At 35.8% G+C, this 22,698-nt stretch overlaps 1 protein-coding gene across 2 annotated transcripts in view; it reads left to right on the plus strand.

The window, feature by feature from the left end:
- The window catches only part of LOC110038308 (aldehyde dehydrogenase 22A1), a 70,090-nt gene that overhangs the window by 8,838 nt on the left and 38,554 nt on the right, over positions 1 to 22,698 (plus strand). For both annotated transcript variants that reach the window (XM_020743105.1, XM_020743104.1), the window contains exons 4-5: positions 8,838 to 8,965; positions 9,295 to 9,417. In XM_020743105.1, the coding sequence (XP_020598764.1) occupies positions 8,838 to 8,965; positions 9,295 to 9,417 (251 nt within the window). The remainder of the gene's footprint in view (positions 1 to 8,837; positions 8,966 to 9,294; positions 9,418 to 22,698) is intronic.

A 22,698-nucleotide genomic window follows, 5' to 3' on the forward strand; every position in this document is an offset into this window, starting at 1 on the left:
TTTTTTATTTTTTATATATATATATATATATACATCTGTATCATACATGTGAATAATACAATTAAGAGAGAATTATTCCTCTCCAAATCAATTATCTACAGTCTTACACATACAACCAAATCAACAACAGTCTTTGATATGCAAACAAATTAAGGGTTGTTTCATTGATTTCTCAGTCCTCTATAAACTCTGTAATACTTCTCACTTGTTGCACTGATAAACTATAGAGTGCATCTCGGAAAGAATATAAATTCTAGTAATATTGAATTACTATATTTGCTCCTTGAGTCAGATTTAGAAAACTCTCTACATTGCTTGTCTTGCAGAAGAAGGGACATACCAATATTTGAAAAGTGCTCAAACTCATCCTAAGTAATATGCTCCTCTGGTCTGCTAAAACTTCTCTGGTGTTGGCCTCTTCTATGAATTCTCTCACACTCAAGTATAAATACTGCAAGAGATACTCTTCTACCTCTAGGGCATTTCATTTTATTCAAGCTCTTCTTAGTTCTAACAATTCAATCTTTAGCAGGTCCGACATTTACTCCTTTGAATAGAGGTGGTATCAGACTCTGAAATAATTTTACATATTTATCTATATGTCCACACTGATATCAATAGTGACATTGGTACTTGGAACTGTAAGTGTGGCTGGTTTGCTGCTTGTGGCGTAATAGGTGTTATAGGTGCTTCAAAAGACTATTTTTTTATTATCTGCATCATTATTTTCATAATTTGTAGTTTTATCATATTTCCTAACGTCATAGCAGTAGGAGTTGACCCGACTAGCATATTTTATGCTCTAATTATACTACCATCAACAGGTCCAACATTCTCAAGATTTTGAACTACTCTATTTGGCTATGCTGATTGATCATTAGATCATTCAAGCAATTTTTAAGATGTATTATTTGCAATTTGTTAAAAGATAAATACATATCGACATAATTGTATTGATGCATTTTGTATCATGTAAAAACATTCAATGCAGAGTTTTGAGGAATTTTTATTCGGTACGTGTACCGCATGAAGGCCTGCATGCGGTACCGAATTAAAAACAGCCACATGGAATTCAATACCACATGGATTTTCACCTTAAAAATTCGGTCATATTTTGCCATACCCGGCCCAAATCCCGCCCAAAAAAAAAAAGCCTTTTTGTCATTTTCGATTCCCGCCATTTGAAAAAAGTGGCATTTTGTCTCATTTAGGGTTTAGGGATTTGGTATTTCCTCATTTTGTTGCCTCGTATTCGCTGGACCTGGTTCGATGGAAATAATTTTTTACGAAGAAATGTTGCTGAAATCTAGAAATGCTTGCGAGAAACATAACAATGAGCTGAAATCTTAGAATATTTTCGAGAATAATGAGAATAAGCAGAATTTAGATGCGGCAGAAGGATATCGACAGGTACGTTGAGGACTTGTTTGAATGCAGTTCTAGGTTTTAAGGAATAATTTTATTGTTAATGAAGTTTGCTCTGTTTTTAGATAACGTGTAACGCTACGTTTCGGTTGGGTGGGATGTGGTGTTATTTACGTAATATCATGATGATACACTAGTTGTTTTTGCAGTTATTTTTCATTTCTGATTATTCGTTATAATATTAGTTGGGGTTTGATGTTATTTGGTAGTATCACTGTATTATTTTGGTAGTATCATAATGTAACGTTACTGTCGTGGGGATTTAATGTTATTTTGGTAGTATCACTGTGTTATTTTGGTAGTATCACAATGTAACGTTACTTTCGTGGAGATTTAGTGTTATTTTGGTAGTATCACAGTGTTATTAAAGTAATATTGGATCTGCTGACTTGGTTTTCTCTTATGAGGCTAGTAACATTTCTTAACGGCATTTGTTCGGCATGTTATATTGACATTGTCATGGTGTTATATGGGTTATATTATGGTATTATTATCATGTTATTTATGTATTGTAACCTTGTATTAATGATGTTTAAATTTGCAGTTACCCGAGGCAGATAAATTACTTCATGCAGTGGTCCACAACGAGAATGAAGCCTATGAACAATATTGTTTTTATGCACACCATATTGGATTTACTGTGCAAAAGGAACACAGTAGTTTGTGACCGAATTCAAAGAAGCTTAAGACAAAGGACTTTGTTTGTGGTAAGGCTGATTTCAAGAAATAGTTGAATGACACTATCACGGCGAGGTTCAAAAGAGCGGACATAAGGACTGGTTGTCCAAACATGATCAGATACTTTTTTGAGTTGATTTAGAGGGCAACTGGTCGGTAAAGAAATTCATAGAAAGTCACAATCATCTGTTGGCGGAGGACGGTGACAAGCATCTACTGTGTTTCAGCAGAACGCTCAGCAGAAAGATGTAACGTCAGTGTTGATATCCTCAGATCATTGACAAAATCAGGGGTTAGAACCAGTGATGCATTCAGATTCCTCGCTACTGAGGTCGGAGGAGTAGAGAATCTTGATTGCACGAAGAAGGATGCGTATAATTTCATACAAAGAGAAAGAAGAGTTCAAATTAAATTAGGGATGCTAATTCTCTTATACGATTGTTCACTACTCGACAAGCGGGAGATCCAATGTTTGCGCGAGACTTCCAAATTGATGAGGCGGGATGTTTGGTGAACTTTTTATGGTGCGACGGGATATCTATGATTGATTACGGCTGTTTTGGGGATGTAATAATATTTGATACAAGTTATAGACTGACTAAATACAATTTATGTTGTGCTCCGATTGTCGGTGTGAATCATCACTGGCAGAATGTTCTATTTGGTGTTGGTTTTTTGTCAGATGAAACAATTGAATCATTCAAGTGATTATTCAAAGCTTTTATCCGTATAATGGATAACAAACATCCAATAACAATATTCACTGACCAGAACCAAGCAATAGTGTCTTCCATTGAAGAGTGTCTTCCGCAAACCAGACATATATTATGTCAATGACACATTTATAAGAAGTTATCTTCAAAAGTCCATTATGGCGTGGGTAGCAAGAGAGTCAATGATTTTTTTTATAAATGCTTGAGCAAATGTGACACTGAAGAGGAGTTTGAAGAAACTTGGGGTGAAATGATCAAGAAAGGAAACCTACACGAGAATGTTTGGTTGGATGAATTGTATAATATCAGACATAACTGGTCAACTGTCTTCAACAAAGAAATTTTTGGAATGGGGATCCTATCAACGCAAAGAAGTGAGTCCACGATTAAGATTTTCCATGATGTCTTCAAGGCAACAAACACCCTGACTGAATGTTTTTTGAGTCTTGAAAATGTCATCAAGGATTGAAGAATAAATGAAAAGGATGAAGAATTTAAATGCTAACAGTCTGCAATTTCTCCCAGTGGTAACAACAGTCCCGTGTTGAGACAGATTGCTACACTTTACACAAGGAAGTTATATTCAATGTTTGAAACACAGTTTCTACATGGTTTGTGTGGGCTTGCTGTGGAGTGCTCCACTACTATGGATTCAAAATTTCATTTTCGAACTCTCGATAATAAGGACAGAGCCACACCCTGGATTGTTAAATTGGCAGAGGCAATTCTAATATTACATGTAGTTGTAAAAAAATTAAAATGATGGGTTTATTATGTGCTCACGCTCTAAGGGTTCTTCAGCACAAAAATATTACAAAAATCCTTGATAAATATATATTACTTCGGTGGACTATTAATGCTAAAAGAGACATATATAACAGTTATGGTTATGCAAATTGCAAGGTGTTAGAAATGTTGCCAAATTCTGCAAGTGGATTCATCTATCTCATTCACATTCATAAATTTGTATACCAGATCGGCACCAGAACACAAGACCATAAACTTGTCGAAAAGCTAGTGTTGGAGGCATTTAATAAACTTAAAATCGATGTCAAAACCGTTATGAGTGGACGAGACCATCCGAAAAAGTCAAAATCAAAGAAAAAGAAGACACCCAGTAAATAGCGAAATGTGAATGATCCCACGAAGATGCGACCAAAAGGAATATCCAATGCATGGTTAAAAGGGTACTGGGAAAAAAACAAGAGATGCAAAAGTAAATGTTACCTATAATATTAAGTTCTGTTTTTTTTTATGAAAGATTACTCGCTAACATGTAATATTGTATACAGGAAATGAGAAAGATAATGTTTCAAGTCATGATAACATTCCAAAATGTGATCCACATTTATTTTTAATGGCGGATCACTTTAGTCAGGTTACGAAATCCTTCTGAAATTTTGTCTACTCAATCTAGACTTCTTTCCTGACATTTACTCATTAATAGTATCAATATACAAGAATTTTCTCAAAGACAACAAAGAGGGACATACGATTTTACTGATGAGCATACATGATAATATATAAACTATTTATTCAAGAGTTTTTATTGTTGTATTATTGCTGTTTAAGTTGAAACAGACATTTGTTTTACTGTGATTCATTTAGGAGTTATTATGGCGGCATATTCCTATAAAACGAGTGCTCGTGATACGATTTATATGAATAAAACCTGAATACGACCGTAAAGAAACCAAAACACAACTAGCGCTGTTGTCGTAAGACAGGTTTATTTCTGTCGATCCGCCTGGTTTCATTGAAATCTTTGGCGGCATATTCCAATAAAACCAACGTTCGTGTAACGCTTCATAAGAATAAAACCTGAACACGACCGTAAAAATACCTAAGTACAACCAGCGCGGTTGACATACGACAGGTTTATTTCTGCCGATCCGCCTGGTTTCATTGGAATCTTTGGCGGCATATTGCAATAAAACCAGCGCTCGTGAAACGTTTTACACGAATAAAACCTGAACACGACCGTGAAGAAACCAAAATACAGCCACCGCGGTTGCCGTAAGACAGATTTATTTCTGCTGATGCGCCTGGTTTCATTGGAATTATTGACAACATATTCCAATAAAACCAGCGCTCATGAAACACTTTACACGAATAAAACCTGAACACGACCTTAAAAATACAACCAGCGCCCGTGAAACACTTTACACGAATAAAATCTGAACACGATCGTGAAGAAATCAAAATACAACCACCGCGGTTGCCGTAAGACAAGTTTATTTCTGCCGATCCGCCTGGTTTCATTGGAATCTTTGGCGGCATATTCCAATAAAACCAGCGCTCATGAAACACTTTACACGAATAAAACTTGAACACGACCGTAAAAATAGCTAAGTACAACCAGCGTTCGTGAAATGCTTTACATGAATAAAACCTGAACATGACCGTGAAGAAACTAAAATACAACCACCGCAGTTGCCATAAGACAGGTTTATTTCTGCCGATCCGCCTGGTTTCATTGGAATTTTTGGCGACATTTTCCAATAAAACCAACGCTCATGAAACACTTTACACGAATAAAACCTGAACACGACCGTAAAGAAACCAAAATACAACCAGTGTGGTTGACATAAGACAAGTTTATTTCTGTAGATCCGTCTGGTTTCATTGGAATCGTTGGCGGCATATTCCAATAAAACCAACGTTCGTGAAACGCTTTACATGAATAAAACCTGAACACGACCGTAAAGAAACCAAAATACAACCAGCGCGGTTAATCTATTACAACAATATGAATACTGCAGAGGTAAAATCACAATATAACGATAAATCTATACAACAAGACCAGCAATAGATTAATGTCCCATTTGCAATACAACCAAATACGCAACAATTAATATGAATGTTTGATTGGAAATAAATTTATTACAATAAAGTCCACACATCAGTTCAATCTTTTTTAATGGAGGAGATCCAAATGCAGATTTCATATGCTAATTCAGCCCGAAATCTTGCCATTTCATCCTGCCACCGCAGCTCTTTGCTCCAATCTATTGCTCAATCAACTGGGTTGGCCTCAACTAGTTTTTCAATAAATGCTGTTACTTTGAGTTGGTACGCCCTTAACCATTGTCAGCCCCCATGATCTAGGTTTTCTCGTACCAAAACATAGTCTAACATCCGCTGCAAACATTAATATCTACAAAGGTGGATGACACCTTTTTTATTGCATGACAAAATCAGAATGTTATTGACATATTATGTAGTTTATGACTTACAACGTGCTCGCATGCTGCCTTATGTTTTTTGTTAGGTAATGAATCATATATTCTCCATGGTGATAAATCATATATTCTCCATTTCTTATCCTTCAAGTTAACAATCAACAATATCCACTGCTGGTTTTCAACAATGGGAAACAAGATAATCTCAGCATCTTTCACTGCTTCCTTCGTAATGTGGTGCAAAAACCTTAAGTTGTCACCACCTTCCATTTACCGTTGTCACCATCTTCCATTTTCCGATATGTCTGCATGAATTGACACACTTTAATATAATTATCGACTGCATAAAAGATCTTATGACGAACATTATTCTATTTGTATACATAGTATAAAGAGGAAACGTATAAATATCGCCGGAATGATGTTGGAGTTTGAGTCTTCCTCCCATGAAGAATGAGGGCTAATGCATCCATCTGGTCATTCCCAACTCATCCATTGCACAAGACATCATCCATCACACCCCGATCAATATAGATTGAACTATCTCTTAGGTGGACAATAAAGTCATTCCTAAAGGGTAAAAATAATATCTATATCACCTCACATTAATAAACTTGTGATGAAATGACCAATTGAATGCTACTCACTTTATAGGGTATTGTGACAACACTGATCAATTATTGTTTGCATTTCCTTAGATATCAGTGCTCGCCCCGGAAAATTTACGTGTCTCTCAGTCAGTGAGGACTACACATAAACAAAGCTATTGAAATATCAAATGAAATAAACTACATATAAGAAATTAATCCAAATTAGGTTAGAAATACCGATGTTTCAGATACGTCCACTGCAGGTGGTATCGGTGCATGTACTGGAGGTACATATACTACTAACTGCAAAGCTGTTTCAGTTATTGGTGAGGTACATATACTACTTTCTGATTGCGTATCATGCTTCACGAGTTGTATATGACGGTTGTCGTTCCTCTGCTGCTTTTTTTTTCTGACAATAAAGCCGCTAATAGTATTGCTCATATTCCGGTCCAACATGATCGTATAAACATGTAGAAATTGGCCGTCACTTTATCAAGGAGAAACTTGATTCTGAGAAGATTTGTGTTCCGTTTGTTCTATCTGCTGGTCAGCTGTCCGATATTCTCATGAAGACTTCTTTGCCCGTTATTTAATGAGTTCAAGTTCGAGTTTAACATGATTGACATCTATACTTCAATTTGAGGGAGAGTGTTAGTAACTATATTAGGGTTTTATTTATTTCCTGTTATTTCTTATTTATTTTGTGTTATTTCCTATTTATGCATTTCTTTTTGTTTTCTGCTAATTATAGAAATTTTTGTTTTTAGTTTATTTAATTTGATTATTGTCATCTTAGAGATATGAGTGTTTCTTCTTTCCTAAGTTAGCATTCTAATAAGTTATATTTAAGCCAACATTTCATATCTCAATAAAAACATTATGCTCGGCTCTCCAAACAACACTCCTCATTCAAGCCTATGATTCTACCACTCCAATTAAACCATCAATTTGTTAGAGGAAAATATCAAAACCCAAATTTAGAATAAAAAAAAATCAAAATTCTTACTTTACCCACTTTCTTCCTTAACTTCTCTCCCTTTCCTTCTCTTCTTCTTCATCTCGTCTTTTTCTCCTTCACTATTTCCTTTCTCTGATTTTTCCTTCAGGCACTCTCTGCCATTGGTTCCCCCTCTTTTCGGCTCCTAAAGGCTCAAGGAAATGAGAAATACGGGAAAGATGAAGGCTGCTAAGTGCTTAATTTTATAAACCTATTATACTACTGTAATTACGTAGCAAATCTTCTGTAGCCATCCCAGCCGTCGGTTACCAAATCCGCCGATTTGAATCAATGACGTATTGCCCTGCAGATTAGCAAACAAGATTTGTTAATTGAGTAGCAGCCGTAAGCAACTAAAACCGGATTTGTAAGGAACAAATTTGTTAAATTTCGTTTTAAAACTACATTTCTTTTGAGAATGTCCATGATTCTCAGAGATTAATGAGGAAATCGTACCCTCATCTTAAAAATAAGGTTCCAAGTTACCTTTTATTATTGTTGTTCTGTTCATTTTGTAATTGTTTAATTGAGGACATTTTGTGCATATTATAAAATAGTTGGCCATGATCTAGGATTGTACCAGGACCAGAGCCGTTAGTGATTACGTTACATGATACTCCAAGAAACACTATGCCTCAAGGTTCCACTAAAACTTACGTAAGAAAACTGAGTGCAAGATATATCTTATCCATTTAGTTTCATGTCCAATATTCATGACATTTGATTGGACTTCTCAGATGAGAGTTCCATTTTGAAGATGTTTGTCATCATGATTAATGTCTTACGTTTAGTTTGCTTATTCAATATTTTTTTGTTAATATCTGTTTAATCAGTGTTGATCTGTGTCAAATTCTTCACTGTAATTGTTGCATTTATGCTACCAGTTAATTTTTAATTTCTGGATTCTCTGGCATTGCATCTTTTCTTGAAGATATTTGATTTTCATAATGATACTGCTTTTTTCCCTGTAAAATTTGAACTCTTTCTGGTTTACTTTGATATTCATCGTTACATAACAAACTTGTTCTTTAGTTTATGATTTGACTTTTTGACATCTAGCTTATGCTTATTTTTTTATATTGGGTTCATGTCTTTTTTTTATCTCTCTCTTGAAATTATTTTCCTCTGTACTTGACACAATTTTTTGACTTTAAGTTTCATGCACAATCTCTTACTCTTGGGATTTTCAACGGTTACAATTTTTCAGTTCTATCTGTAATATTTATATGGAAATCCTGCACTTAATCAGGTTAAAGTGCATGTAGCTCAAGCTAGGAAAGCACAGAAGACATGGGCAAATAGTAGCTTCAAGCAAAGGCGTCAGTTTTTACGAATTCTTCTGAAGTACATAATTGAACATCAAGCGCTCATATGCGAGTATGACCACTTATTCTTGTTTCTTTATAGCTGAATAACTAATTCATTGGTTTTTACTGAGATATCAGCACTGACTTCATGGCCTAACCTATGAAACCTATTTTTGATGGTTAGAACAACTCGAGAAACAATTCCTGTTCTTTTTATTATGCTGAGATTCTTATGTTACTTGCTGGAAATATGTTTGAGATGCAGTAGTATTCATTGTTGATTTTTATGTATTCAATGTGTGGCATGAATTACTTGGGATGTCTCATCTTCTTGTCAGTGCCAATATTGTTATATTGAAAGTACCATCATTTTGATCACTAACTGTTTTTGTTACACAGGGTCTCTTCTCGAGATACTGGAAAGACAATGGTAGATGCGTCCTTGGGAGAAATAATGACAACATGTGAAAAGATAACATGGCTTTTGGCGGAGGGTGAGAGATGGCTGAAGCCTGAATTCAGGTTAAATATCCAATTTGATTTTTCCTGGAAGTGCAAAATAGGATAAATTTCTGATGTTATTATTAGTGATTTGGTTTAACTGTGTGCAATTTGTGTGTCCTATTAGTAAGCTGATATTGATAATTCATGTTTTTCATTTGAATGATCATAAAAGTTTTTAATCAAATTATAACCGAGCAATATTAAATTAAAATCTCATTATTTTTATCTCTCGTAGTCAGTTGCTTACAAAGAACCAAGGTCTGCGCTATCTTCCAATTCTTATGCTCTTGGCTACTGTAAACCTTCCATAACTCGTGAATGTTTGTTAACTTTTATCTCCCTTAAGCTAATTGTTGTTTTCTTAACCACTCTAGTTTCATATCCTATTCTTTACATTAAAATGCTAATGCAGATATGTGGTAGCTTTATGAATTAAGCTATCACTTGTTTTCAAAGCTGTTTCATTTTCATATCTGACTCTTGTATGAAAATGCCATTATAAGTGGTTAATAACTATTGAGCAATTTGCCCCACTAAGATCAGTTTGCATGATTCATCATTATCATCAAGTGACTCTTGAATAATTAATTGGTTTCCCCAATGCAATTAAAAGTGTGTAATATTGATTGGAAATCCAGTGTTTTTTATTTCTCGCTTATAGGAAACCAAAATGACAACTACATACCAAATCACATGCTCTTTGGTCAGCATGAAACTACTGTCTGATAAGTTTCCACTTGTGAATGATTGTTATCTTCAATCCTCCATAGATGATATCTTTTTCTTAGACAATTTTTTTCATATGACTAATTATTTTTTATTAAAATGTCAATTTAGGTGGTTAATGATTTCACAATAGGGAGCAATTTTCCTGATCGGGAGAAGTTTGTAAGAGTCATCATTATTGCCATTTGTTATATCTTTACTGTTTTGGGGATTGGCTATTATCCATTCTTTCATGTTGATTACTATGTAAGGCACTCTCTTTTTCACTCAAGTTTTTTGTTTTCACTACATGCCATGTTACGATTGATTCAACCCTTTGTTACTTCTTAGTCCTTCCGTTTTAATTTTATCTACTTACATTATTGATTTATATAATTTACCCTTCATTCTTCATGCCCAAACCATCTATCTTTTTCTCTGATTGATTTTAGTAAATGCTACTCCTAACATCCCAATCTTAAAATCCTTTCACACTATAAACTATAATTTTATCTTACATTTACCGTAAAATTCTCATTTTTACTAGACGTATATTGGGTATCGAAGAATTTATTGTTGTCCAAACTCAACTCCATGTAATAATCATGCTTGTTATGGCTTTATAGATTTTTTTTAAGTCATTAATCCCTAACCTCAAGTAATTTGATTTTTGTGGTAGAGAGAGGTCTTCTACCCAAGGTATTTAATTCACACAAGGCTTTCAATCCTACCGAGGGCAAGAATTCTACTAAGGATGATGATCAGCAATTTCTTTTTAATACAAAGCTTAATTTTATAACCAAAAAATGTTTTAAGTATGAAAAAGAAAAAAATGCATAAGATAGTAAAGAAAATATGAAGGCTGAATCTTTCGGATGATGAAAACTAAAAAAAAATACTTATTTGGAACAGTTTGTTTGAATCGCGTTGAATATAGGAGAGTTAATTTAATTTTTTGTCTTTTTTTTGTTTCAACTAGCGAACAAGATTTAGGCCTCTGATACCCTAAATTTTCATCGCTTTGAAAGCTTCCATCTAAAGCGTGAAGTTGCTATGACTGGTCATCAATGTCTGTACTAGTTGGAGTGAGATGGAGTGCTTCAATGGTAAGAAGGCTATTATTAATGTTCTTACTTGTAGATGTTGTAGTGATTTAAAGGCATGCAAAATAGGCATTGATTCCATACGATATCTAAAACGTATTTCAATTTTTTAGCGTATGCTTGCTTTAATGAAGCTGGAGCTACATACATAGTGGTATAAAGTAAAATTTGAACAACTATTTGTGCCCCTTAAGCCTGCAAGTTTGATTTCCTAAATTTAGAATTGGCATAGAAACATTCAAAGTAATTCTGCTTAAGATTTTGTAGGTGCGAAAATAAGGGATGTCTTCCAAGTCAATCTTCTGCGAAACATTCCATCCCTCTTTTGCAAGCATATTAGCTTCAAATTCAACAAAAGTTTGACTGCACATGGCCTAGTTAGATGAGCCATAGAAACTTCACTTGAAATAATTTACTAAATATGTAACTCAGGGAATATAGAATTATTTGACTGACAATATATTTAGTTGAGGATATGCGATCCAAATAGGCGTCCTAAGTGGTTTTTTATCCTAAGTGGTTTCTTATAAAAGTCAAAATGACGAGATAATTTTGGCATTTGCATAAAAAATTCACTGACATAGTAGGATCATCAATAAGAGTTTGGTGTTATCCGCTTAAAATAGCTATATGATGATATGGCAATTTAATAAACCCAATGGAGATGTCAGTAAGTATAAAATTTACATGAATTTATGAATATTCTCTGGGATAGGTCGACTCTATCGCTTTGTATGCCGCGATCTTTCCCTCAATCCCGTCGTTCACTTCTCTGTGGAAACTTTGACTCTCAGATCGCAACTAGGGTACACCTGATCTTATCTTTTCTTCCCAGAGCTAAATGCTCTGATACCAATTTGATAGGAACTCGATCAGTTTTTCTCAGAAATTAGGGCAAACAAATACTTTAATGCTTTAATCTCAAGTAATACAACTCAAATAAAAAAAAAATGAGCAACTACAATTCGAGAGATAGACGATCTTTCCCAACACATACAATTCGAGAGGTACATGCGATATCTCCCAAGCCCTAACTCCTAAGACTCAAGATATTAATCTCATGAATAAACTCACATATTAGCCCTATTTTATATTTCACAATAATAATAATAATAATAATAATAAAAGATTAAATTACTCTTAGGCTAATAAAAGACAAAATTGCCCTTAAGTGTCGGTTGACCATAATCCAATTATAGTAGGCACAATATTCGATGATATGAAAGCAATAGGAGCCTTTAAGAAGCTAGGGTCTACTGGAATTGGATATTCTGACGTCAATAAATAAATTGTCAGTTCCACAAAAGTCATAGGTGCAATTGGCCTGGGAGATCAGGATGAGTTGTAATTGATCAGAGAGAAAATGAGCACCAACATATGCTCCCTTGTGGAGATGAAGATGCTAGTGAAAAAAATTGATTCAAAGAAAGGAGAAGCTATTCGAATGGAAGAGAAATGAGTAGCGAGCAAGAAGGATAACAAGATTCCTTTCCTCATTGGCTGGCTAGAAAACATCAACAGCAGCAAAAATTAGTTGGGTGTAACAACTAATAGAACTATGCAAACGCTCCCAATGCATGGGTGTGGAGCAAGGTGTGGAATGTGAGATAAAATTTTCACTTGAGGAACCTAGAGCAACAAGCATGCAAGCCAAATGTATTTGTGGCTTGCTTCCGTGAAGGATGTGTATATTAAAATTAAAAAGTACAAAAGAGAACTATAAAAGCTACACCAAAGGAGCAATGTGGTTAAAAGCGGCCTCCACCACACTCGAAAAAACTGGGTCACAGGGTGAGACTGCCAAAGAAAAGACCTATCCAAAGCCATCCGAGAAAAAAAATTGGCTGCTTTGTTACATTCCTTATGAGTAAAAACAAAAAGAACTTGTCTGCTGAGAAAGAAAAGCTATATCAAGACCACTCTCAAGCTGGTGCTACCTACCTTCACCTTCAAGTTTTCCTGAAACATATTAATGATTGCTTCATTATCCCCTTCAATGATGATCCCCTTAGTTTCAAACATCCAAACTTGTAGTAATGAGCTAAAAAACATAACCGCTTCATACTCAACTTGTAATCTATCCCAATATAGGAGATTCCTTCCAGCCACAACAATAATCCCCCCTACCTCATCTCGGATCACCACATCAACCCCGACAGAGGTTAAATCCAAGCCTAATGTATGTGTGGCTTGCTTCTGGGCGCTTGGTGAGACACTAGAGCACAAGGGCGTTAAGAGTGCAAGCATCCCATAGACTCAGGTGCTAGGTTGCTTGAGACGGTGCATAGGGAAGACTGTTGTGATAGGGTAAATCATAGGGTCTGGGGTCGTGTTTTTGGGTTTGGTCAAGGATCATCCTTAACAAAATATTGTGTTTCAATGGCAAACCCTAGATATTAGCTTTCAGTAGGACATAAATGGTTGGGGAAATTGTTTTGTTAGCCTGTCAAACTTAAGATGGGAGGTTTGGAAAAGTGGAGTATGATTCATACTATTCTCAACTTATCCTAGCTACTACAGTACACTATTGAAAGAGAATCGAACAGCTACAGGAGCTTGCTGCACCTTCTTAGGTGGTGCATCCATGGGTGTGCGCTGTATGGAAACAAGTGGTGCCTTACCCTTTGGTAATGGGATGGATGAATGTTCACATAGAAAGCAAATCTCAAGCTCGTGCTGTATTAGGAACTATTGTGCTGCAGGTGTAACCGAGCAAGACACAATAATGCATGAAACTAGCTATTCTGCACTGTGTGTGCACTCAAGATGTTACATAATGCCCCTACCCTGAGCGTTGCAGCTCAGTTGCTGTAGAATTTCAGCACGGGTCCTTGTGCACAAGATGTTCGATTAAATACCTCTCCACAGTTTCAAGAACCAGCATCTGGCTGGTAATAAGCAAGGCAACTTTTTTTCACTTAGAGCTATGAAACTTACTATGGAGTAAGCTAGGAGTGGCTGCGAGCTCCATCCCTCCAAAACCAGAGCCAACAGAGCAAGAGCTTGGCAAATGTGAAAACACTGGAAAATTGATGCAGTGGAAGATGCTAACAGCCTAACAACATTTCAATGGATGGAATCACTGTTTCATTTAGCCAAGAAGCAGTGGATGCAAATTTATGTAAATTTAGAGATGGCCTTAGTTAGAAAACCTTTTGGGTGCCGCCCACCTTACATATTTCTTTGAAGGTAGTTCTTTGAAGGAACTACTCCGTATTTGGTGACAATATGGAGAACTTGAGTTTGTGATGGTGAATCCGGATTGTTTCAGTTGTACTTTTGAAACAATTGAGGTACGGAATGGTAGTTTCATTGGGGGCCATGGTTAGTTGCAGGTTATATCTTTGGGACGGCGGATAAATTTTCTTGCAAGGGCTTTCCTCTCCAATATAGATTAGACTTACACATTTCCCACTCTATTATTATGATATTCAAAACATCATTTGCTTGCAATTATGCTCGACCGAACCTTATGGTTGGATGCCCAAACATACAAATGAGGACTGAGCATGTTTGCATTGTTGTGTATCCACATGAATCTCTGCATTGCAAAGGAGATTTTTTCAACCCATCGGATACAAGGTATTTCACAATTGTGCTTTCATTGTTAAATGTTGGCCACAAGGTTGATCGATGTTAAGAACAAAGTAAATAACAATCCGTCGCACATTTTCGGGCTCCTCTTTGCACTCAAGCTACTTCTGAAGCGGCTCTAAGAGCCACCCAACCCAGTAGAGCTTCTCAAGTGTCAGAGACTCCTTAGAGCCATATGCCACTTAGAATGAGGTGCTGGAAGATAATAAGCAAAAAGGAGGATGATCATGATTATGGCCCTTGTTTCATGTCATCTCATAGGAAGAAATACCAACCTTGAGGGGGCAAAGTAGTTGGTATAATGGGGCAAACAATGGAGGACCATTTGGCTTCAATGTGGCTCAATACAGCCATCTTCCAAGGAGCTCAAAGCTTGCAACTTTAAACTCATAGCTCAACCTAACGTTTGTTAGTAACCAAAGTCATATGGGTGGAAGAATTCAAAAAAACATGCTATCACAACCCAACTCTATGCAACCCCCCCATATTAATGTCGGTCGTCTAGTGTCGAAGTCATAACAGATAAATTATTTTCCAAGATCTATTTGGAAAGGTTTTTAATTATTTTTCTTCAATTTATCATAAACACCGACCTATTAATATTATAAAATATTATAAATTAAAAATACCCAATATCACAATACAAAAAAAAAAAAATCTAATTAAAAACAATTATCATAATACAATAATCATGGTTTAATACAAATAAAAATGGTTTAATCTCTCCATTATCAAAATAAAAATATCACTATGACTATCAATAATATATATATCTAAGGTACTAACATAATACATAATATCTGGCTCTCACTAGGAACACATAAGTTTCTACTCAACCAACACTTCCTCCATCTTATCATATTTGACACATATTATTGATACAAAAATATATAATTACTAAATATTTTTACATTTCAAATATCACAACTCGCTATATAAATTGGTAAAAACTAGATGAAATTTACGGGGAAATAAATATGCACATAGTGACGAACACAATTTGCAAAATCACTTATATGAAATGTCTAGAATCTTATTTCAATCATTTCTTGCTCTACATTAAATTTTATCAAGTTTAACATGCATGAGAAAATATACAAAATATTCTACAATATAAAATACCCGAAAAAAATTTAAAAGGTGTGAACTTTTTAGATATCTTGAGTCTATTATTCAATGTGATGGTGACACAGATGGGGATGTTGTTAATAATATTTAGTTGGTTGGTTGAAGTGGGGGAAAGCATTGGGTCTATTGTTTGATAGAAAAGTACCGCTTAGACTGAAGGGAAAGTTTTATAAGATGTTGGTGAGACTTGCAATGCTCTATGACGCATAATGTTGACCTTTAAAAGAGAAGCATGAATGTTACGGTGGAAATGAATGGCTTGACACTTGGGACAAAATGCGAAATGAATATATTCATGACAGGGTTGGTGTAGCTTTAGTGGCCGACAAGATTAGAGAGAGTAGTCTTAGATAGTTTGGTGACATTAAACGTTAACCATCTGATGATTCAGTTAGTAGAGCAGGTGTTTTAGATTCGACCTATATTTAGAAAGACAGAGGTAGACTTAAAAAGACTTGGGCATATTGTATAAAAAATAATCTCAATCTATTGGAACTAAATGAAAATATTGCACTCAATAGGACACAATGGAGGAAAATAATTCATGCAGTCAACCCCACTCAGTGGGATAAAGGCTCGTTTTTGCTCTATGTCAATTTGTCCAATAAAGTTTAATCTACAACATATAAAAAATCACACAGTAAAATGTTTGTAAATCTCTGTAGATCTATGTTTGTATAAAATTTTGTCAAATAAAACAACACATTACAAAAGAAAAAAAACAATGAAATTTCAAGTAGGTTAATAGTAGCCTACCTAGAGTCGGATAATTTTCGCAATTGGCTTGACAGACGAAATCAACTCTAAGGCATCCAAATCTCACTTTTTCTCTCTAAAAAAATTATTTTCTCCCTCATTCTCACTCTATGCGTTTCTGTTTATGAAAACACATGTGAAAGTAAAAAAGAATCAAAGCATATGCTAGTGAATTAAGATGTTTATATAAGTTATTATTTTTTATATATTTAATAAAATAATATAAATACAATTAGTTGAACTTTTTTCAACTTAATTTGTTATTTTCAACTTAATTTTTTGTTATCCTTAATTAGTATATTTTGAGTATCTTTTGTAATAACATTTTCTTAAACGATTTGAATCATGAGCTAATGAGTCGAGTTTGGGCTAACTTGAGCTTATACTTATTAGCTTATCGAGCTCAACCCACAAGTCACATATCAAGCCGAGGTTGAGCCGGCTCAAGAGTTAACTTGGTTCAATTACATCCCTAAAGATGAAACAATAATTGTAGAAGATTTTGAATATTATGTTGAGATAGGATTCGAGGATAATAAAGTTATTATATATGTTGATTTTTTTGAAGATGATGAACCACTTTGGATTATATTCCTCGTGACATTCAAGTTTCAAGTGAGTACTTTAGATCTCTTTTTGAATTTTTGTTTTATGTTAACATTTTAAATTACAATTTAAGATTTATGTTTTTATAATGACGAAATAAATGTGCATGCTAATAGTTTATCTTATTTAGGAGTTTTTTGATTTTTTTTAATTTTGTAGTTTATGTGTTCATTTGTCTTGAGGTTGAAGTCTCGCCTTCCAATTTCACTTTTTGAAACATTGTCTTGCTTAATAGTCATAAAATGCCATGTAATTACTTATTATAATGTCTTTGTTAGCATTTTGACTCGAGCATTTCTTTGACTTTCACCCATGCCATAATTAGTTCATAACCTTTTATCTTTTGCCAAAATATTGAACCTACTTCATAATGGAAATGTTATTATGTGATAGTCTATTTGGTACAACTCAGAACTCATCCATTTGATCAAGCCAATCTAGGAATTTAAAAGAGTTATGGGCACCATCAAAGGTGGAAGTCTCTTCTTTGACTTTTTACTGGGATCATTGAAGTCCTCAACATTCCTTTGGGGGGCTTCATCTTTAAGCACATTCATCTTTGCTAAGAGAGCTTTATGCGAATGGTTTTCTCTCAAGGGCTTATTTTTAGATGTGTTTTAAAGTCATGTTTGAAGCCTAAAATTTATTTGATTAAACTGGGTTATCATAGTATCTAAAATTTTTTGCATTTATCTCCATGTTTATCTATGATAATTTGCATGTGTTCTAACGTAGTTTCACGATCACTTGACTTGCCACTAAATTCCTCTATCACATTGGTCAAGCCTTTAAATTGTTTCAATTATGCTGATCTTGGTGGCTTGCTGTTATGCGCATTTAAGATGTACTAATAATGCAAAGTTTGCAAGAAATTAATTTTCCAATTAAATTTAAATAGAGTGGTGGATGCTTATTGATTTGCAATGAGATCAAACATAAAACACATGATTTTCCAAACGTGTATAGTTGGGCCAATACACAATAGTAAGCAAAAAAAATTAAATTTGCACTGAAGGTGGCTAAGCTTTGTAAAATCATCTAGACTTGCAATTGGCATAAGTTGCACATAATAGTGATGATAAATTTGAAAGATGAAAGCTATCGGTTTCTTAATAGTGGAAATAACAACTCATATCAGGCTTAAATAATATAATTTGTAATTGTAGGTTGGGGAAAATGGCAAGCTAATTATTTAGCCAACTATTGGAGTTAGAAAATAGAATTCATGAAATTGATATTTAAAATTTAGGATCTACCATTCTAGTATGAAGACATGGATCATTTAAAGGAAATGAACATACAAAATGAAGAGCTACCAAATTACAAATTGAAAAGCTCAAGTAAACAAATCTCCAAAGTTTTGGCCTCCTTTACCTATGGTTTACTCTGTTTGGGGTGGAAAGCTGAAGTGTTACTGGAGTTTAATCAAACAACAATGGAAATGAACATTATTACCAACTTCAAATAGGAAATTATAACAAATAAATAAAAATCTGAAATTGAAACAATTGCATCACACGACACGAGATAAGGCGGATCCAAGTGTGGAAGGATGTCGGCTAGGTGGGTTGTACAGTGGGGAGGCAACAAGAGGGTGACAGTGGATTGCAGGAATAGAAAAAGTATGGCTGTCCTGGGCAGTGGAAGCGAGGAAAGGTGGATGGACTGCGGGAAAACAATAGAGTATTGCAGTTCAGGGGTGGCGATAACAAGGGAGGATGAAGACAGTAGCAATGGGGGGATGTTGTGGATTGCAGGACAACAGAAGTGTGGCTGTCCGAGGCGGTGGTAGCAAGTATGAGTCGTTGGATTGCGGGGAATTGCTGAAAAATAGTAAAGAGCTGCTGTTTTGGGCGGTGGCAAAGAAGGGAGGGAAGTGATGAGGGAAGAATTGGGAAGGGTAAAGGAAGGATAATCACTACCTTAAGAGTGAGATACAATCGGAGCACCATTTAAACTCTTGGATAGAGCCCTAAAGGAAAAAGAGAGATGCCGACAGTTGTCTCAATATAAACATATGAAAAACTCTAACCCTGGTCACTAACGACAACACATAAGTAGACCTAGGATAACTTGGAGTGGCCCCACCCTTTTGGGGGCACTTCCAAAGGATCAAATGACCTACTGACCCCCAAGGGTTCTAGACTGCTTCGGTCTAGGACGCTCTATGGATGCCCATTTGTGTCAATGACAGAGACACCCGCGTTAGTCTATTGGGGTCGGGGGAGCTTCGACTTCTCAAGTTGAAGTTTTTATCTACTCATAGTATTGAGTCAGGTAGACCATAGTGAAGGTAGCTGAAATATTGTAATCTCCCAGTATACCAATCCTATATGTGTTGTCATTCAGCTTTTTGAGGATCCTAAAAAGTTCATCTGCTTTAGGCTTGAGTTTCCTAAAAGATCTCATTGGAAATCTCTCTCTTCAGCCTAATTCACACTAGATCTTTCTCCTAAAATTTCATTCTTTCTGGTTTTATTAGCTTGAACAAGGTACTTGTGGTTTTGCTCGGTGATCTCTTTCCCAACCTCTTCATATAGTGTTTGAATCTCCTGTACTCTCGTCTCAACATTCACACAAATCTCTGAAGTAGGAAGAAGTGGTACTAACAGTGGAGTGAGTATATTACGCTCATACATATTCTGAAATGGTCATGCCCTGTAGTTTGACTCATAGATCTATTTTAGACGAATTCAACTTGGGCTAGAATCAGATCTCACTACTTAAAGTTTTTTTCTATAAAACACCCTAGGAGATTATCCTTTTGACCACCTCCGTCTGGCTATCTTTTTGTGGATGAGTTGCTGAACTAAATTGAAGCATAACACCAAGCATCCCTCATAAAATCTTCCAGAAGCGACTAAAAAATTTGACATCTTTGTGAAGTAATTGTCCTTGGTATCCCATGCAGTCTCACTATCTCCCTGAAATACAAGTGAGCTACATATGACGCATCAGTGTCCTATGACAAGGTACAAAATGAGTCATCTTCAAGAACTTTTCAGTCACTATCATTACTTAATCTTTATTCCACTGTGTCCTAGGAACACCCAGAATGAAATTCATAATAATATCCAGCCATTGAGCCTCTGGTACTAATAATGATTTATAATGCCTGAATTTTGCCCTCTGGTTTTTCCAGATGACAAATTCTGCACTGCTTGACATGCCTCTGCACATCTCGTGCCAGTCTATGAAAAAAAAAAAAGGTTTCTATCATAACGGCGAGGGTCTTATTTTTGCCAAAATGACATGTTATTTCTCCAAATGACCTGTTAATTCTCCACTATGGCTCTCCTGTATGGACTCTCTCAATAAAAAATTGGGAACACAAACTGTTCTGGTGGCATCATATCTGTGATACTATCTTCTACGCCTCTGTGGATTCTGATCCCAATACTTTTTGAATTCTTTGTCTGCCTCGTACAACCCCTGCACTGCATCAACTCTAGCCTGGATGGAGGTTATCAGTAAGTCGAGAAAACACAAGGTATTTATTACTCGATTATGACTTTTTTTCGTGTGCTTGACCACAAATTGGAATAACGCCTAGAACTCCATCGAGAAGCATATCTTCCCGTTAGCTTGCTTTGACTATTTAAGAACCTCAAAGCCCATGATCTATGAATAAATTAAACTCACAAGTGAACATGTTGTGACTAATGATTAAGAGCTCTCGAAATAGAATAAAACCTTTTATCATATGTCGAATACTTCTCGACTCGTTCAACTTCTCACTGAAGAAGTTTATGGGATGCCCTCCCTTGCTCAATAATGCTTCAATCCCCACATTAAAAGCATCATATTCCACCTTGAATAACTGATTGAAATTTGGTAAAGCTAACGTTGGGGACTAAGTCACATTCTCCTTCTGGATTTGAAAGCGGGACTGAGTTGCATCTATGCACTGAAACTTCTATCCTTTCAAGAGCTTTGTCAGGGGAATTGTAACGGTGATGAAGCTCTTGATAAGTCTCCTATAAAAGGATGTCAATCCAAAAAACTATCTTAGCCATTAAAGGAATATGGGGGTGTCCAACTGACGATAACTCATGACTAAGTCTGACTTCTTTCCGCTGATCTTTTTTCTCACTCCTTTGATCATCCTTCACAAATCCCTCAAGTGTGCTCCTACTGATACCTCTAATTGTATATGACTGTCTGAATGGAGGTGGGTGCCTACTCTGCTTCTACTGTATCTCCACCTTCAGTGTTAAGGTCTGAATATCACCCAATGACCAAGAAGGTTGTAGCTAGATAAAATTGCAACTTTAGGGCTTTAGGTCTCACAAGTACCTGACTATAGTGTACTCCAACCATGTCAACTCACATTTTAGGATAAGCTGCTAAAATTCTGTTGTGAACTCTAACAACATTTCCCTTTGATGTAGGTGGTGGAGCTTCAAGAATATTTCTAGGCGGTAGTTTGGGGCTAGATATTTCTTCTGCATCTCCTTTTTCTTCTCCCATGTAGTGATCTTGTTTAGAACTTTTTCTGTCGCTAGCTCTTCAAGTTCTCCCACCATAAAGAGACATTCTTCTTCATCTTTATGGCCACAAGATTCAGTCCCTTGTCAGCGCTCTCTTTTGTGTATTAAAAAATTCTCTCGACTGTCTGCAGCCACTCAATGAAATCATCTAGATTCATTCTCCTCTGAAAATCATGTAGGATTATTTATACTCCCAGGTCTTTCTATCCTCCAATAGTCATTCCATCCCTCAACCCCTTCTGATGCTGTCATTCCATCCCTCAGCCTCTTCTGATGCTGAATGTCAAAGATTCGTGACCTATCCTAGAAGGGGTTCATATTTTTCTCCCTCCTCGAATCTCGCTATCACGACAATGACCTCTCATGTGGTCCTTTCCTAAATTTCAACAAGTTGTTGAAGTCAGTGTAGTTGTTGCTACACCTTTTCCTTGATAATTTTCTGAACGACGTTCGACACTTGTCTCCTTGGTAGCATGGTTAGGGTTTAGGTTTGGAGGGGGTGAAAAGGGTGTATAGGGGTGGTTTAGATGGGGAAAAAAATTTTGGAGGCTGATTTTGGGCTAGTTCTGATACCAAATGATATCAAATTTAGATCAAACAACAATGGAAAACAAATATTATTACCAACTTTAAATTGAAAATTACAACAAACAAACAAAAATATGAAATTGTAACAAACATAAAACACGACATGAGACGTGGTGGAGTTAGGGTGGAGGGGTGTCAGCTATGCGAGTTGGAAAGTGGGGCACAACAAGGTGGTGACATTGGGACTACAGGAACATTTAAAGGATGGCTGTCCTGGGCCGTGACAGCAAGGAAAGGTGACTGGATTGCAGGAAAGCAGCGAGGGATTATGGTTTGGGGGTGGAGGCAACAAGAGAGGATGATGGCAGCAATGCTCGAGCATTTCTTTG

The sequence above is a fragment of the Phalaenopsis equestris genome, unplaced genomic scaffold (genome assembly GCF_001263595.1).
Source record: "Phalaenopsis equestris unplaced genomic scaffold, ASM126359v1 Scaffold232430, whole genome shotgun sequence".
NCBI lineage: Eukaryota > Viridiplantae > Streptophyta > Magnoliopsida > Asparagales > Orchidaceae > Phalaenopsis > Phalaenopsis equestris.